General features: G+C 33.0%; 1 protein-coding gene across 2 annotated transcripts in view; it reads left to right on the top strand.

Moving 5' to 3' along the window:
- The first annotated feature begins 2,957 nt into the window (after positions 1-2,957).
- The window catches only part of NYAP2 (neuronal tyrosine-phosphorylated phosphoinositide-3-kinase adaptor 2), a 322,006-nt gene continuing 305,387 nt past the window's right edge, over positions 2,958-19,576 (top strand). The window contains exons 1-3 of one of the 2 annotated variants that reach the window (XM_074298579.1): positions 2,958-3,501; positions 3,933-4,424; positions 17,948-18,190. In XM_074298579.1, the coding sequence (XP_074154680.1) occupies positions 17,970-18,190 (221 nt within the window). In that variant the 5' untranslated portion in view covers positions 2,958-3,501; positions 3,933-4,424; positions 17,948-17,969. Of the gene's footprint in view, positions 3,502-3,758; positions 4,425-17,947; positions 18,191-19,576 lie in introns of those variants that run through there. The other variant, XM_074298580.1, reaches the window with a different exon arrangement.

The following is a 19,576-nucleotide window of genomic DNA, read 5'->3' as shown; positions in this document are numbered from 1 at the left end:
GAGATGAATCATATTGGATATGACTTATGTGTAGTATTGACTGAAGACTCTTAAACCTCTAGGTATAATTCTAGATTTCAATATTTTGATGACTATGTCTTCAATCTATCCCCAAAGGAAGTAATAATGATATTTAGCTATTTGAAAACTTTGGTATGATGGTAACTGTACATTTTTATTCGCATATCTATTCCAATAAATGAATACTTATAAGAGGCCAGAAAAGTAATTAGCCTCTAAATGTACTTCAGGACCTCTGGAAATAATATTTAATGCCATTTAAATTTGTTCTATTATTTTATTAATAATTTAACGTTATTTGAAATAATTATTAATATTTTTCTTATTAGTATTCTCTCCAGTGGCATATCAATGGCTTAGTCAAATGAAACATAGAGGGACAGCTAGATGGTATAATGAATAAGTCATGAAGACTCAGATTCCTAAGTTCAAATCTAGACTCAGACATTTATTAGATGGGTTACCCTGGGCAAGTCACTTAACTCTGTTTACCTCAGTTTCCTCATATTTAAAATGAGCTGGAGAAGAAAAGACATGACTGAAAATGACTGAAGAACAGCAATAAATGAAACATCACAAAAACCATGAGTTGCTTTAGGGATTAAGTGTAAAGTTCACTGTTCTAATTTCCTTGGACTTTGTACATATCAAATATAATTTTCTACATCCTGTTTTTTTTTTAAGCAAAGAGGGTCATGGATTGAAGGCATATTATAAATCTGGGGCAATTCGTCTTATCAAAGCATGTTTTTTATTTGGGTGAGTGGGAAGTTGGTTTTTAAGCTCATTTTCTTTGGAAACTGTAACAAAGTTCCTTTAATTATGCAGGAGCTCACTAAAAATTGTGAATACATCAAGATACATACATTTTGACTCTCAGAAAAGAAAAGGCTCTTTAAATGAAAAAAATAGTGAGACAGATGAAATAATCAAAGGCAATCAAGGAGAAATCATCAGAAATCTAGGAATACAACAAGAGGAGATCAGAAACACAAAACAATTCAAGTTAACAGACATTTTAAATGCTCCCTATGGGCAATCAAGGAGAAATCATCAGAAATCTAGGAATACAACAAGAAGAGATCAGAAACACAAAACAATTCAAGTTAACAGACATTTTAAATGCTCCCTATGTGGTAAGTATTATGCTAAATCCTGGACATACAAAGAGAAAAAATAATTCTTGCCCTAAAGGAAATGCTGTTCTATGGAAGGAGACAGTTGTGAACAGATATACACATTCAAGAAATATATAAACTTAATTGGAGGTAATTTCTTGCAAAATGAAAGGGAAGGAACAATTCGTTAAGTACCAACTATGTGCCAGGGATTATGGTGAGTGCTTTACAAATATTATTTCATTTGATACTCATAATAATCCCATGAAGTAGATCCTGTTTATTACTCTCATTTTAGAGTTGAAGAAATAGAGGTGGACAGATTCTTAAGACTGTTGTTGATTTCAGCTGTATCTAACTCTTCATGAACCCATTTGGAATTTTAATGATACTGGAATAGTTTATCATTGCCTTCTCCAGCTCCTTATTACAGAAGAGGAAATTGAGTCAAATAAAATTAAATGATTTGCTGGAGGTCATACAGCTAGTAAGTGTCTTTGGCCAGATTTGAATTCAGAAAGAGGAGTCTTTCTGAGTCCATTACCAGCTCTCTGAATACTCTGTGCACTATGGCTCCACCTAGCTGCCATTCTTGTAGCTGCAAAGTGACTAAGGTCAAATTTGAACTCATGTCTTCTTCACTTCATTTCCAGTTCTCCAGTGGATTTATTCATTGTACCACCTACTTGCCTTAGAATATCCATAGGCAAGGAATGATCACTAAATTTAAAAGCTACAGATAAGTCAAAAATTATGAGGACAATGAATAAGTCATTTGAATGAAAATAGAAAACAATGAAAAAAGCAGACTATGATGATCAGTCTTAATTCTAGAGAACAAAAGCTAAATAATTATGCATGTATGTGTGTGTATATATACACACACATATACCCACATGTTATTTATATGTACATTACACCTACAAATACATACACATCTCATTGAAGATATACACACAAAAATGCACAAACATCTACATAGTATATATACACATATATATGAATAAAAATCTACACACTATATAAGTACAAATATGTGTACTGTATATTTACACACAGAAATATAAAGATCAATATCTATATATCTATAAACATTAATTCTCTGTCACTAAGAAATATACACCCAAATATGTGTATATTTATATTTTAAAATTTCCTGTCAATACAAAGCCAAAGAACTATGAATACAAAACAAAGCATATTCTATTAGATATAGTCATTATGTCAGTTGATTTTGCTTAAGTGTTTTTCTTTGTTGTATCAGAGGGTTTAATGGGGTAGTATATTTGAATAATAATTATGTGCTTAAAAAATAAAGACCTTTATAAATCCTGAAAAAATAAAATACATGGACAATTTGAAAAGTAAATATATTTGTAAATTAATACTCTCTTTATTTGTAAGAAATTCACTTAAATTAAATAATAAACATATGTCAAGATAATAATATGTCAAATAATAATACCTGACGTGGTACTACAAAGTTTGTAAAGTGCTTCATACATGAATAGTAGAAAATTAAAATAATGAAGAGACAGATTATAGAAGTTACAAAATTGCTCATTCTTAAGGAAATACAAATCTTAATTTTTATGAGTTAAGAATATACTTACATTAGTTACGTTATTTTCATTTTTAATGTTAAAAGTAGTTAATTTTTGTTTAAAGACTGCACATACATTATGCAGATCCTCTCCAAGTGGGATAGTTCTGTGTTTCTGCCATGGGAGCAGGTGGTCGAAGGTTGTTTTGATGAGGTTACAAAGCTCCTCCCCTCTTTCCCCAAGCAGCAGTCCAATGTACGTCAGCAGTAATTGTATGCCTTACACTGCTGTACAGTGAGGGTGAGTGTAAAAGACATATCAAAAAGAGGTATCAAACTGAGACCTAGATCTTCCTTTTCAATGATTGCTCATTTCCATGAGCCATGTTTGGGATAAAGGTTACAACTTACACATTCTCACATATTTATTTTCTTGGTTTCATATCCTTCCTATCCAATCAAACTGGATTGGGGATATAGTTGTTATGAAGACTATTTCTTTTTCTTTTTTCCTCTTCTTTATTTTTTCACTGGATTATTTGCTAATCAGACTTCAGTGCAGTCAAGATAAAAGAGAGAAAATCTGTTGCCTAAATAGGAGGCTTTTAATGAGGATGTGAGCCCCTGGGAGCTGGATTCAGAAGTAGAACGATGCTGCCTGCTGTTCCTCTTGTCATTTCTTCAGTTGCTTCTTTTCCCTTTTCCAATGGGCCTAGTAAGCAGGAACTATCCAAGGTACTAGGATGCTGGAAGCTTTGCTTTTGAATGCAGACGGTTTGCAGAAACAGAGAAGAAACAGATTACTGCTTATTTCAGAAGGTAGGCTCTTTGTTTCAGAATCCCTGATTAATCAACAGTAGCATCCACAGACTAAGGCAGCTGGAGAGAGAGAGAAAAGGAGAGGAGAGGGGAATAGGGAGAGAGCGAGAGGGAGGGAGGGGGGAGAGAGGGAGAGAGGGAGAGAGAGAGAGAAGAAGAGAGAGAGAGAGAGAGAGAGAGAGAGAGAGAGAGAGAGAGAGAGAGAGAGAGAGAGAGAGAGAGAGAGAGAGAGAGAGAGAGAGAGAGAGAGAGAGAGAGAGAGAGAGAGAGAGGCTGCCGGTTGTCACGGGGGAGGGACGATGCCACAAGCTAGACTGCTTCAAACCTTCTGTATCTAAGTGGCAATGAGAGAGAACATCTTTTTGACTGGGAGAAGCCATTTGGATAGGATGTTTTTTATTCCTTGTTTTCATTTATTTTTGTCTCTGCAGAATCTATTCAAATGAGGCACCTTAGCAAACCCGGGTGATTGCATTTGGTATTGTAATCATCTATGTGGCAAAGTGGGTAAAAATCATCCAATTTCTTCTCTGCTGGACCTCAAATCAGAGGGCTGTGTGGGTGTACCCATCCATTAGCTATGCCCTCTTTTCTCTGAGTGTTGATTTAAAGAAGCAAGTACCTGTCTTCTTTTGCCACGGCATTTTACCGGGAAAACTTTAAAGGCTATTCTAGCTGATAGGAAGAAGATCAATAAAACACTGATCTCTAGTGATGAAGAATCTGATACTATGGACACTTTTGCCATCCAGATATAATGCACTTTAACTGAAGAACAAACTGAGCTGTACTACAAGTCTGTTTCTTTTGGTGCTGGAATATTCCTGCAGACTGCACTGAGATAAAGCACGGGAAAGGGCTTTGACAGACACAAGTCACCTTTTGATTATTGCACTTAGCTATCCCTGGGGACTTAAATTTTGGTATGTATCTCATTTTTCACATTCTCTAAGCATGCTAATTGATCCCTGTGCTCATTAAATTGAGTAATCTGCTTATAAAATGCAGTGGATTTTATTCAGGGATACTTAATGCTGAAGTTTGCATGTCTTTTGAAGTGAGCAGAAATCAAGCTAAGCCATTTACTCTGGTTAAATTCTACAGACTATTATATACATACATATATACATATATATGTATATATATATATATATATACATATCTATATCTATAGATATGTATATTCATGTAGTTGCTTGACCACAGGCATATTCACAACTGGCATCTAATTTGTGTAAAAGAGAAAAAAGCAGCATTGAATTATTAAAAACATTGTTTAATTTTTTGTGGTATATCAATTGGTATTCAAAATGTGTGCTAGCTACTTATCAGCTATTCCATACCATAAATATTTAAAACATCCTTAGTACAGTTGTATTAGCAGTGAGAACCCAATATCACTGTTTCCAAAAAAAAAAAAAAAAAAAAAAGAAAGAAAAGAGAAACTACTGCACACACATAGCACCTAAAACTGCTTTTTCTTACTGAATTGAAACATATACACTCTCTTCCTGACACATTTTCAAAAATCCCATCCTCTACCAAGAAGATTATCTAAATCTCATTACAATTAAGGTTTGCTATCACAAATCCATATGGATTTGTTACACTTGGGAACACCATAGCTTTAGTGGAAGGTTTTTTTTTTCTTTTAAGGTTTTCTTGGCTAAAGTGTCCACCTATTATGATACTCACAGCAACATTCTGAATTCCAAGGGAGTAAGCAGTCAATTTCTGTAAAGAATTTTGAAAAAAAAAAAAAAAGAAAGAAAAATAGGGGGACTTATCCATTTTTATTTGCAAATCCTCAAATTGTCGATTTTTGTTTTTTACCTCTGTGCATATTGACCTTGTCATTTCTTTTCTTAAATTTTAGCAATAAATGGGGAAGGGCATTTTGAATCTTGGCAAACATCCACTTTTTATCTTTACGGATATGACAAATATAATAGCTCTCAAATTTGGGGTTAAATTCACCATAAAATGCTTATAAATGAATTGTGCAGATTAGTAAGTATAAGGTAATCCTGCTAAAATTAACTTATCGCTAATTATTTACATTTTGCACTGTTCTATATTTTCATCTTTGCATTACTAAGTACCAATTATTGGGCAGTTGCATGAAAGTTTGAACTATTGACTCATAATTATACTGACATGATATTAATTGGGGAAAACTGACATACTTTTTGACATTTGCAGAGGAGCATTTGTTATGACTATATGAAAGATTTTTGAAATCCAGTGTATCTACATGTATAAACACATACACATATATACATATATATGTGTATGTGTGTGTGTGCATGTGTATGTGTGTAATCACAAAAGAGAACATCTTTGTGAGGGACAAAGTACAAATAGAAGTTATAAAGTTTGGTGATGGGAGCTATCACTAACCAAATATAGATGGCAGGTCATCTGAGTGTTTTAAACAAAGTAAAGGATAAACTCCCAATCCAATTAGATTCCTCTTGTAGTTCTAGTCAGCAGTTTGCAAAATGGTATGTAGCTAGTTTGCAGATACGCCTTGTAAGCATCTAGAACCATGTGACCTAAAGCTCAGGAGAGGTCTGTGGTCAATGATTATTTTGTGAATATATGTAGTGAGTGGATATTGTGAACACTAATTTAAGTTGGAGGAGAAATCTGATTAGTACATTGTCAAGTCATACTGAAAAAAGAAGGTAGGGAACAAAACTTACTTATAAGTTTAAAGGGAAAGACAAGAGAATTTTTTTTTTTAGCATTTCAGTCAGCTGTTTGGTTTTTATTTCATAATTTCCCATTTTTTAAAGAAATGCTGTATTTTGAGGCCTTTGAGTATGGTAAAAAGATTTTGAAGTTTCCTGGGTTTAAGCATAAACACAAGGAAATGATACTTCAGGTTATTGATGTAATGTAATAAGAAGTCACCATAATTATTCAATCCTGTACTTTTCCATATAGCATGCACATATGGAGGATATACAGACATCCTGTAGGGTGAGGTTTCATTTACATTCATCTCCTGGTTTTACACCATCTTTCTATTTACATATTCCACATTTTTACATAACCTCTCATTATTTAATCACATGATCTCATTTGGAATGTGTTATCTCAAATAGCTTTCAATCCATGAAGAAAACAGGAAGTATTGTTTTACCCCATTGGCAAAAACTGTGCCCAAACTGCCACAAAAATTGTTCAGTTAGTTGCAGAAATACTCCTGGGCAAAATTGGGCTCTCTGCCTCAGAGAAAATTCACTGATTGGAAAAAGCAAAAAGAGCAGATTCTAGCAACTTCTCTCACTGAATCAAGGCAGATGTTCTTTGTAACCTCAGGAGGAAAAGAAATGGTAAAGCTTTCAGAGATTTACCTGTTGATAAAAGAAAATAGACTCTCCTGGAGTTATGGGTAGGAGTGAGGAAATGAAGTGTGAGCTAAAGATAAAACCTATTTCATAAAATTATCATCCAAATTTATCCTACTCAATATATTATGTGCTTTCTACTTATTAAATATGTGAGTTTAATAACATTACTAAGTCACCAATAAACTTCTTATCCTACATATAAGATAATCTTGAAATGGAAAGTGTATTTTAAATCTGATCTTCCAGAAGCCTTTTGTACTGCAGGAATTGGGTGCTAGATTTACAGGTACATAAATGTCTTCTAGAGATTTGTCCACCTATGTTACCCAGTATATGTGGCGAATACTCAGATTGATGGAGTCTTTACAACTTTTATATCTTGGAAAATGATAAGCAACAGATGGAGAACAGCTCCTTTCCAGAAATGCTGGATAAAAGATCTATGAAAAGAGAAAGAATTAGAGCCCATATGAGTCTGTGGGATGCTTCACTCATCTGACACTTGCTGATAAAAATAGAATTCTGTTTCTTGGTCAATGGGATACATTGGAAATCCTCTCCCCCACATATTTTGTGCTTATTTATTTTTCTGTCCTTTTGGAAGAATTTAAAATTCACAAAAGGTGGAATTATTGAAACAGAAATTTGTATTAAGTTTTATAAAATGGACTTGGGAAAATGGAAATATTTGCATCAGTGTGTCAATTCCAACTTACATTTTTCTGGCCTTAATTTATTTCTGCCTTTGTCAACAAAAGTCACTTTTAAAATCATAAGCATCTTGTTACACAGGGGTGCCCAATTTCTGCATCATTGCATAGTATTTTAGCTACTCTCCAGGAAATCAATGACAACACAACATTTGCATTTGAAATTAACATAGTAACAAAACTAAGTGGATAACTACATTTATTTTTGAATACACTTACTTCACAATAAATTCTCCCAGACCACTTGATATCATCAGCATTAAGACTCATGCAGTTTATCTGTGTTGTATTCATTCTGTCTTTAGCTAGAGGAAGTATCCATGGGGAAGATATGAAAAGAGGAGCTACACATTTATGTTTCTTGGACTCTATTCAGATCTAATTGCTTGTATTTTGCACCCTTCAAGTATTTCACATGCAATAGATATTTTATCACAATGCAAATACTCAAATGGAAATCATTTAGCGATCAGATCTGTCTTCAGTATTAGGGAAATCCAATGATAATTTAACATTTGAACTTACTGTGGGGAGTAAAGGAGATAGTAATTATAAAGTGCTTAGTACAGTGTCTGGGCACATAGGAAACACTAAATAAATGCTAGATATTATTAATTAATAGATAAAGGTGGGATCTGGTATTCTAGATACACCTGAATCAAGCTTTCTGAATGTTATTTTTGTAAAGGAAAACCAAACAAAATATTAAGACCTACAAATGTTCAGGTGCTATACAAATTAAGTACAGTAAAGTATTTCAGTAGGCAGTATATATATATATATATATATATATATATATATATATATATATATATATATATATATATATATATATCTTCAAGGAAAGAAAAGATGATTGGTTCATTGTTCAGAATCATTAAACTGAACAAAATGGCTTTCATTCTTGCAACAAATTAGGTCAATACAGCAATCCAAAAGATCAGACAAAGGAATTCTTCAGTCTACCAAATACTGATAACTACATAGAGAGATACTGAGTAACTATGTCTTTGAGACAGAATTCCTGAAAAAGGGTTGATGCCTGAAATGCTACTCAAAGGCTGACATGAAAAGTTAAGTGTTTCTGATGGGATGGTCTCTGACAAATATTATTGGTTGTCTAGGCACTGGACATTGGAAATGAGTTTGCTTACAAGTTTCTTTATATTTCCTGAAGCTCTTAGGGTCTTTTCCAGGGTGGAAGTGGAGGAAGAAATCTGTTAAATTAAATTTTGCTAAGTAAGTCATCAGTAAGTAAATCTTTCCAGAAACTTCTATGCAAGAAATGAATAGGTCATTTCCTAACTCACTCATTCTTTCCCTTCTGTTACATCTGAACAATGTTTAATAAAGTTGGTGCTGATCAATGATGTCATAGCTGAAGGGAATTTTATGAATTGCTACAACTGTCTCTTGAATTAAGGTTTCCTGTTTCTTCCATAAAGGCTTTTTGAAGATTGTTATTGCTGGTTACTTTTTACAAATAATAGGCAAAGCTATTGTGAAGTAATTTTGCCATTGAAATACATTGAGGGCAAAAAATATATTCATATTTGCCATATGTACACAGATACTCCATTCTGCCATTACTTGTATGGAGGTTGTGGGGGAAAATGTCTTCAAGATCCACATATATGTAAAGAAATATGGTCTATGATTATCTGTCTATTCAATTCTCATTTAAATGACAGTACTTATAAAAGAAGTAAATATTTGTTATGGTCAACATATCCTCTAAGTATAGATATAAACTTATTTCTCTATAACTTACCTGCATATGAAATGTGCTCTGATTAGGAAGGTAGATATGTACAATTTTAGAACTAGAATCAACGAGGCTAGGCCCCTTTTTGTATCTCATCTCTGATATTCACTAGTTGTATGATGTGGAACTTCAGATGGCTTCTTTAATTATCAATTTTCCCATTTGTAAAGTGATTATAGTAACATGCCCACCCCCTATTTCAAAGGGATCTTGTGAAAAAATATTTGTAAATATTAAAGTGTTATAATAATATATTTTATAATTATGAATATTGATATAAAGGAGCTCAGAGGAACTGGGTCACATGTCCAAGGTGTAAAAGTACTTTCCTCAGCAAATTGAAGATATTTATAGGTCCAGAATGAATAAAGCCTCTTCAGTTTTATGATTCCCTGTTCTCTCATTTGTACAATGGGCAGACTTGTCTAGATTAAATTGATTTCAATTCAATTGCACAAGTATTTATGGAGCCATTCTATGTATAGGGTCATTGTGCTAGGCAATAAAATAAATATAGACACAAATAAAATATAATCTATTTTCTTAAGAAGTTTTCCCTTAAGAAAATGAGAGGAAATATGTAGATAACTAATAATAATAAAAACTGCTTAGTTCATGGGAAAATGATAAAGCTAATGTTAAGAAAGTTTGGATCCCTTCTAGATGGGTGAATTTAAAAAAATAATATAAAGAAGATGGACTTTAGTCTGGGATTTGAAGGACAAGTAAATTTTTAACAAATGGAATTGGGGAGGAGCTGATTTTAGGCATAAGAGATGGTATGATAAAAGGCATGAAAATAAAGGATGAGATAAGGCTGAAGAGCAGTGAGTGATCTACTTTAGCTAAAGTGTATAGTATAGGAAGAGCAGTGTGAAATGTTTGGAAAGATGATTAGATCGTTAGAAGGTTATATGTATATTGAATACATAAAATGCCAGAGAAAATATTTATTCTGTAGATAATGACAAACCACTGAAAGTTTTAAGCAGGACAGAGATCTTGGTGTCTTTAGCTGTGAAAAGAGCATATTATTGAACTAGATGATTTCTAGGAATTTTTTTCTAGTTCTAATATTTTATGAGTCTCTGGATTAAATTTATACATTAAGAAGATAAATCTGGAAGATGAATTAGATGTAGGAGAAAGATAAAATGGTAAGGAGGCAATAAAGTTAGTCTTGATGGGAATGAATAAAAGATCTGACCTATTATAATGAGAATGAAAAAGAAAGAAACTACAAAGATAGTAGCAGAACTTGGGGAATAACTAATAATGCAGGATGAGGTAGAAAGGACTAGAGGGTAAAAGACTGGAAAGATATCCGTGACATCATCAGAGAAGGGGAAACATATTATAGAGGAAGATTAATTTATTTTTGGATATTTGAGATTTCAAAATAGAAGTGAAAGATTCTGATGGGGATAAACAATAAGCAGGTAGAAATTTGATTACTGAACTAGTAAAAATGATTATGACCACATAGATAAAATTAGAACAATTCCATATTTAGATAAAGTATAATACCAGAATAATGAATATTTATTGAAAAGGAAAGAAGATTGAGTACAGCGATGAGAGAGAGAGAGAGAGAGAGAGAGAGAGAGAGAGAGAGAGAGAGAGAGAGAGAGAGAGAGAGAAAGAGAGAATATGTGTGTATGTCTGCACTTAGTATAGACTGAGGAAAAGGATCCAGAAAATGAGAGGGAGAAAAAAAATGGACTGAGCAGAACACTTAGAGGACAATATTGCAAAGATTCATTGGATTAATAAGGATAAGATGAAGCAAGTATGTGGTACAGTTATAGAGCACTAGCCCTGGAGTCAAGAAAATCTGAGTTCAAATCTGACCTCTGGCACTTGATACTTTCTGTCTGTGTGACACTGGGGAGTCAATTAACTCCAATGAACTCTTTGCCTTCCCATCACTACCCCCCCAAAATGAAAGGAAAGAATGGCCAAAAGTGTTAAATAATCTAGTTAAATCAGGGGACTAAGGCCTGAAGATACTTTTTGAAAATTAGCATATCATTGTTAACCTTTGAAAGAATAATTTAAATAGGCTGATGGAGAGGGAAATATATATTACTATAGTTTGAGGAGTGAGTGGATAACAAAAAAATAAGAACAGATCAAGTATAGCCGACTCTTTTGAGAAATCTCCATCCAATATAAGAAGGGAGAAGCCAAATAATATTTCTCATAAAGTTAATATTCAAATGCAGGATTTCAGTCTTGTGTCTGGTACCTAGGAATAGTTATCAGAGGTTTATTTCATTTTTTTTTCATTTTTAAATACCTTTTAACTTTTGAAATACCTGCAAGGATAATTTTCAACATTCACCCTTGCAAAACCTTGTGTTGCAGATTTTTCTCCATCCCAGCCCCACCCTTCCTCCCACAGACAGCAAGTAATCCAATATATGTTAAACATGTGCAGTTCTTCTATACATAGTTCAACGTTTATCATACTGGAAGCAAACAACAACAAAAAAGATGAAAATACTATATTGTGATCCACATTCAGTACCCAAAGTACTTTCTGGATGTAGATAGCTCTCTCCATCACAGGTCTATTGGAACTAGTCTGAATCACGTCATGATTGAAAAGAGCCAAGTCCATTAGAGTTGGTCATCACATATTTGTGGCTATGTATAATGTTTTCTTGGTTCTACTCACTTCACTTAGCATCAGTTCTCTCCAGACCCTTCTGAAACATCCTGCTGATCATTTCTTACAGAACAATAATATTTCATAACATTCATATACCAAAACTTATTCAGTCATTCCCCAACTTATGGGCATCCACTCAGTTTCCAGTTCCTTGTCATTACAAAAAGAGCCCTACAAACATTTTGTACATGTGGATCCTTTTCTCTTTTTGATGATCTCTTTGGGATACCGGCCCAGTAGAAACACTGATTGATCAAAGGGTATACACAGTTTTATAGCCCTTTGGGCATAGTTCCAAACTGCTCTCCAAAATGGTTGGATCAGTTCACAACTCTACCAGTAATATATTGGTGTCCCAGTTTTCCCACATTTCCTCCAACATTTATCATTTTTTTCCTTTCATCTTAGCAAATCTGAGAGGTATGTAGTGGTACCTCAGAGTTTGAAGAGAAATTTCAAAGAGTTTGCCTTAATGTAAGGTAAAACTTTTTAACAATTACAGCCATACCAAAGATGAATGAATGGTCTTTCTTGAGAGGTATTTTACCTTTACTAGAAGTCTTAAGCATGAATGGATGATAGGTAAAATAGTTTATAGAGAGATTATCTTTCAGATATGGGTTTGTTTGGATTTCTGCAGTTCCTCCCAACTCTGAATTTATATAATTTATAGTCCCCCTAGTTATACTATAATATTTAAGCTTTACAAATCATAGAAAACTAACAGAACAGAACATATATACATATATATGTGTATATATATATACATATATATATATATATACACATATATATGTATATTTTATATATATATATATATATATATATATATAATTTTTTGCTGGGGCAATTGGGATTTTATATATATGTGTGTGTGTGTGTATATATATATATATGTATGTATATATATATGTGTGTGTATATATATATATATATATATATATATATATATATATATATATATATATATATATATATATAAAATCATTATTTATTTATTTATTTATTTATTGCTGAAGCAATTGGGATTAAGTGACTTGCTTAGGGTCACATAGGAAATATTAAGTGTCTGAGGTCAGATTTGAACTCAGGTTCTCCTGACTTGAAGGCTGATGCTCTATCTACTGCACCTCCTAGTTGCCCCACTTAACTGTATCTTAATGAATATCCAGATCCAACTCTTATAATTTTACATATGCATAAACTGAGACCAAGGTGGTGAAATTCATTCAACAATGACAAATCCTTTATTTTGTACTGTGATAATGAGACATTGCAAATTGAAAGTCTCAAATATTGTCTTAGTATCATAAATTATTAAATGAACCAAAGAAGGGATTAAATGTTTTGACTACATGTACTTTGGGAAATCGATGAAAAAGTACAAATATTACTCTCATGAACAAAAGAATGGATACATTGTGATCCATAATATGAATAAGTGACAGTGTTAGATGATGGGCATTCTGTTTATTTGTGTGTGTGCAAAGTATTGTAAAGAGTCAAGGATACACATGAAAAAGTATGATTACTGAAATGAGATAAACAAAAGGAAAAAATATATGCATAATATTTATAGCTTCTCTTTCTGTGATGACAAAATGGAAGCTAAAAAAGAAATGTCAAGCAATTGGGGAATGGCATAATAAATTATTATGTATGACTATACTATGATACTACTCTGTTATAAGAAATAATAACACAGAAACTTTAGAGATATCTGGAAAGACAGTACCAGAAGAACAATAGAATTACAACAACATTGTGAAGACATATAACTCTAAAAGATTTGAGAACTCTGAAGAATACAATAATTATTCAGTATTATAATTATTCAGTATTCTAGAGAACCCATGATATAACATTCTACTCACCTCCTAACCCAGAATTGATAGAATCAGGACACAGATTGAGACATAGAAATTTTTAGACAAGAATGCAGACATTTGTTTTGTTGATTATGCATATCTGTAGTAAGAATTTTTTCCCCAATGAAGCAAGTAGTAGGAGGGTGAGAAAACAGATGCTTTTTGTCTATTAAAAAAATTAAAAATAGAAGAAATTAGAAAGAAAGTGAATTAGAAATAAAAGAGGCTGGAAGTAGGAAGCTCAGTTAAAAGCTATTAGAGAAGTCCTGGTAAGAAGTGATAAGGGCCTGAAATATGGTAGTGGTTCTATGAGTAAAGAGAATTGAACAAATAGAAAGATTCCTGGAACTGTGTAGCACAAAACTGCTCAAACAATGGGATTCATGGAATGAGGAAGAGAAAAAGCCAGTGAGACTAAAATTTCAAGCCTAGATAACTGGGAGGATATCAATACTCTTTTATATAAGCAGGGGGAGAGGGGGAAGAAAAGAAAAGAAAAGGAGAGAATCAGGTTTGGGGTAGGGGAGATAGGAATTTTGGTTTCAGATATATTGGGTTTGAGTTGCTGTTTATAAATCCAGGTAGAGATGTCAGGCAGTAAAATAGGACTTAAGCAAGAAATTGGGTCTAAATCTCTAACAATTCCATTTCTCATGTGGCAGTCTTATACACTGAGGTGACAATTGAATCAGTGGGATCAGATGAGTTCAGCAAGGGAAATAGTGTACAGAGGAGGTAGAAGTTATAAGTCACATGTTGAGAAGAGAAGGATGGACCAAACAAAACCAAGAAGTGAGGTCCAATAGGCAGAAGAAGAATCAGAAAAGAGAAATGGTGCTGAAGGATGAAAAAAATATTTAGGAGGGAGGAATCAACAGTAACAAAAAAAAGCAAAATATTAAAGGAAGAATGAGAACTGAAAAGTTTATGTTTTTGGTGATTAAATGTTACTGATGATCTAGGAGAAATACTTTTGGTAGAATGTTAACAAGGGAAAGAACTAGGCATATTTAACCTGGAGAAAAGAACACAATAGTGGGTGGGGAGTTGGAAGTAGCTGGGAGGAGGAAGTATCTGTCATATAAGTAGAAAAACTTAAACATGGAGGAAAATTAAATATTCTCTCTTTTAGCCTCAAAAAATATAATCAGTGACAACAAGTAGACTCTGTAAAGTCTAATTTAAATTGGATGCCAGGAAACACATAGGAATTAATGATTAGTGCTCACTTATACTTAAGTGAATTTCCATAAGTGCTACCATAATTTTTAAAACAAATTCATATTTATGACAGATTAAGAGATTGAGAAGTTCCTGTTTTATTCTCAAAAAAGTTGATGATATGAGACAGGGTATGCCTGGTTTAAGTGTATATACATTTCTGGTACCTTGCTTCCAGAAACTATGTACAATAACATCATAAAATCTTTATCTATAACTATCTAGTTCTCATTTATTTTAAGAAATACAGTTGAAAAGTTGTAGTTTGGCTTGATGAATAGAGGGGAAGTATAGGAATCAAATTAGGTACAGGAACATGAGCAAGTCTCTGACAATTTCTTACAGTTTTACTGATTGGCAGAGGGACTTTCTGCAACTGCACAGATACAGACAAAAATAACAAAAAAAAATGCTCATTAAATGAGCAACCTCCACTAAATAAATAGGTAATTTAAATATCAAATTATTTCTAGTAAATTGATTTAGGTTGCATACAATCAAGAGAACTCCTCATTTATTTATAAACTCCTTAGGAAGATAATTATTATTATGCTGCTCTCTAGGCCTAAATTTTATATTTTTAGAATGTGGCATGGACTTCACAAGGGAAAGTGTTCAGGTATTATCTAAGAATGTATAATAATACACACATGTATAGCAAAATTCCTTAAAGGATCAAAAGTATTTCAAGTCCAGATTCAGACACATCAGATATGTGACCCTGGTCAAGTCATTTAACTTCTGCTAGAATAGTATTGGCACTAATCTCTTAGTGTTGTATAAATTGTTTTAAATTAATATGTTTAAAAAAGGACTTATCAGTGGAACAAGTGGCATGTAATAGTGGGAGAGGGTAATTTTTCTTTAGGTGCTCTGATTTAGCCCTTCACTTTTCCAAGGGACTGGCATGAAGAAAGCTCAAAAGTTATGCATGTCTGAAACTAGAGAAACTCATAGACAGCATCCAGTTCAACCTTCTTATTATACCCATGAGGAAACTCAGACCCAGAAAAAAAAAAAGTGGTGTGACTATGATCATTTGAGATCAGGGGCAGAACTAAAATGTGTAAATAGTTCTCCTTACAACATTCCCATACACTTCCCAATATATATAGATTGTCACAATGTTAAGACAACTATCAGTGCTTTTGGGAGCATATATCCAAGGAAGCTAGCAGGAACAATAGAACAATAACATACATTTTGCCACAGCTAAGCACTTGAAATTTAACTAAATGTTTTAGTCGATTAGAGGAGATTTATTATGTCATAGAATTATAAACCTAAATGTAGAGGGAATTTCATAGACCATATGATGGAATCAATTCATTTTATTGAAGCTCAAGGAGACAGAAAAATAGGCTCATTTATTTGGGACAGTGCATTTTCACTATTATCTGCTCCTAATATTCATTACATCCACAACTCTTCCAACCTATCAGTCTAGCTATTTAGTATTTCATTCCCATATAACTGCATAAAAGGAGGACATAAGAGTTAGGATCTCCATCCTCCCCTCTTCCCATGTTACCTGTGGCTAACATCACTTCTTTATTTTAACCATGCTTTTATAACATGAAAAAGAAAATAATTTTATGTGGATGGTCTTGGAAGATATGGTGAGGGCGTGATTGGTGATGCTCTGATGCTTGAATTAAAATTTTATGTGAATATAAAGCATTATTGCAGGTGATGTTGCTACTTGAAAAAACAGAACTATTATAATACATACTTATGCTTTTTTGGAAAATATTATTAGCAATTTTTTTGCATTATAGGGAAATTCTACTCTAATCTAATAATTTGTTTCATGAATTTTTGTGGTAATTGGAAAATTTGAATAATAGAATACACAATTCATTTTAAATGTGTATGTATTTCATTGAGATTGAAAGGAGGAAACTTTTATGATAATTGGCAATGAAAAATAATCAGATGTGATTTCTCATCTCAAACATCTAAGGATGACATTTTGAATAATGTCACCCATGACAGTAATTATTATCCAAGCCACAGTTTTCTCTTGAAACCTAAAGTATTATTTGACATAACATTTATTTTTAAAACATATTTATAAAACAAATACCCAAACAACCTCCTCATCCCAAAGTACACTCCATAGAGATGTGAAGCTGAAAGAAAAAAAATGTATTCTTAATCTTTTGATATTAAGGAATTAACAATAGTTGCTTTATTTGACTAGCATTTTCTTTGACATAGCCTTTCAGAAAAAAAAGGTATAAAGAACATTAGAATTATAGTCAGAGGCTCTGCATTCAAATGTTGGCTGTCATTAGTGCTATAGCTGTGGGCAAACTACTTACTCACTCAGAATCTTAATTTATTATTTGAAAAAATGAGAAGGTTGGATTTGATGCTGCTAAGTTCTCTCTTTAAAAAAAAAGAAATTAATTTATGGAATAAACCAAATATTTCCATAAGTTAATATAATAAAAGAGTGATTGCACATGAAACTGCAAATCTAACCATTCCCTTTAAATATATAACAGGAATTATTATGTAAATTTCTTTTTTTTCTTTTTTGTTTCTCCTTCCCTTCCCTTTTTCTACCATAGAGGTGGCTACCATTAGACACAGGCACATTTCTATTTATCAGTTCTTTCAGTTCTGAAATCCTGAAACATAAATCCATTATTTTATTAGGGGTGTTTGCCATCTGCAACTCAAACTAAGTCCTGTTAATATGGTAACCAAATTCTTTGGTTTCCTGTAGGGAAACTCTCCAAATGTTTTACCCTAAGTTTTATAAATGAGAATTGACAAGATTTTAGCTAAAATAAACTGCTATTTTCCCACTGATGAAGATATAATGTGTTTTCCACTTGCAGGAACTGTATCTTCCTTTTTAACATGATCTCCTGCAAGATGATGGGTTCTAATTCAGAGGAAGACACTTTGGATGCTTTTCTTCAGTATATAGAGGATATGGGAATGAAGGCCTATGATGGCTTGGTTATTCAGAATGCATCAGACATTGCTCGAGAGAATGATCGCTTAAGGAATGAAACAAACCTGGCTTACTTGAAAGAAAAGAATGAAAAACGTCGCAAACAAGAAGAAGCAATAAAACGGTAACTATAAATAGAATCTTTCTGAGCCATTCAAGGCAAAAGAGAATTTGTTTAAGATGCATAAAATGTAATATCATTACAGGGACAAGAGGAAGATTGTTGGAAGGTATTATAGATGATGACATAAAGAATATGAAAGTAGAAGTAGGAACAGAGAGAGAAAAAGATGGTAGAAACAGAAACAGAGATAGAGACAGAGACTAAGTTAGAGAGAAAAGCAGAGAGACAAAGAAAGTCACATAGGCAGGGAGAGAGAGAGAGAGAGAGAGAGAGAGAGAGAGAGAGAGAGAGAGAGAGAAAGAGAGAGAGAGAGAGAGAGAGAGAGAGAGAGAGAGAGAGAGAGAGAGAGAGAGAGAGAGAGAGAGAGAGAGAAACTCATCCACTTGTCTTATTTTTCCTTAGCTAATGGATTTGGTAAATGACTTGGTAAGAATTGACTTTCTTTGAACAGAAGTGGATTTCTAAGTATCCCCTTGGTAACAGTCCAGAAGAACAGACTGTTATACACCAAAAGAACAGTTTAGTAGTGGAAGTTTGATGAAGATGTTCAACTTTAAAGGCACTCAATGGTGTTGCATTACTAATCAGGCAGTTTCTGTTCCTTCCCATGTTGTGCCCAATTCCCATTAGTGTTGATAGGAATTCTGTGCACTACTGAGGGGAGGACAAATCCACTGTGGGAACCTTCTGTGCAGCCATCACTAACTCTTGACTTTCTCTATGGGCACCAAATGTTCCTTATATATATGTGTAGAGTCATGTATGCATGGAAATCTTAAATAGAAGTCATACCTGAAAGATTTTTCAACACAGCAAATATTCTGGGTACATATAGACAGATACTAGCCATATGTTTAGAAATCATTTGTTCTGGTATCAAACCTTCCAGGTATGACCTATTCTATTTAAGATTTGCATGTTTCAAACAAAGATTAAATATTTCAAGTCTTTAAAAGAAGCATGTTAGAAAGAAATTTTTCCCTTTCTACATTTGATATCATATATGTTAACATATACATATCATGTCATATCATGCAGATGATAATAAATATATAGTATGTATTTGTGTCTGTGTGTATACACATTCACAAAATGAGTTTTATTATGTGTTTCTTCCTTTGTTTGTGGATGAATTGACATACTGTATTTGGGTCAATGAGATTTGTGCCAATAGTTTAGTTTAACTATACTAAAGGAATTTCACAAAGTACCTGAAATTTATTGGCTATAGGACTGAAGAAGTCTTGTCTGTGCAATTTTAAACAGAAAGCTTTTTCTGATAAATTGGTGATTTGCTCTCTCCTTGAATTGATAATGATGTAGGCTTTTGGTGACAATTTTTTATTTTTCATGTTTATAAGTCAGCTGGAGTTGCCTTGGATTAAT

This window comes from Sminthopsis crassicaudata, chromosome 3 (assembly GCF_048593235.1).
Source record: "Sminthopsis crassicaudata isolate SCR6 chromosome 3, ASM4859323v1, whole genome shotgun sequence".
Classification (NCBI taxonomy): Eukaryota; Metazoa; Chordata; class Mammalia; order Dasyuromorphia; family Dasyuridae; genus Sminthopsis; species Sminthopsis crassicaudata.
The sequence above is the reverse complement of the archived record's forward strand: the minus strand, read 5'-3'. Positions and strand labels throughout refer to the sequence as shown.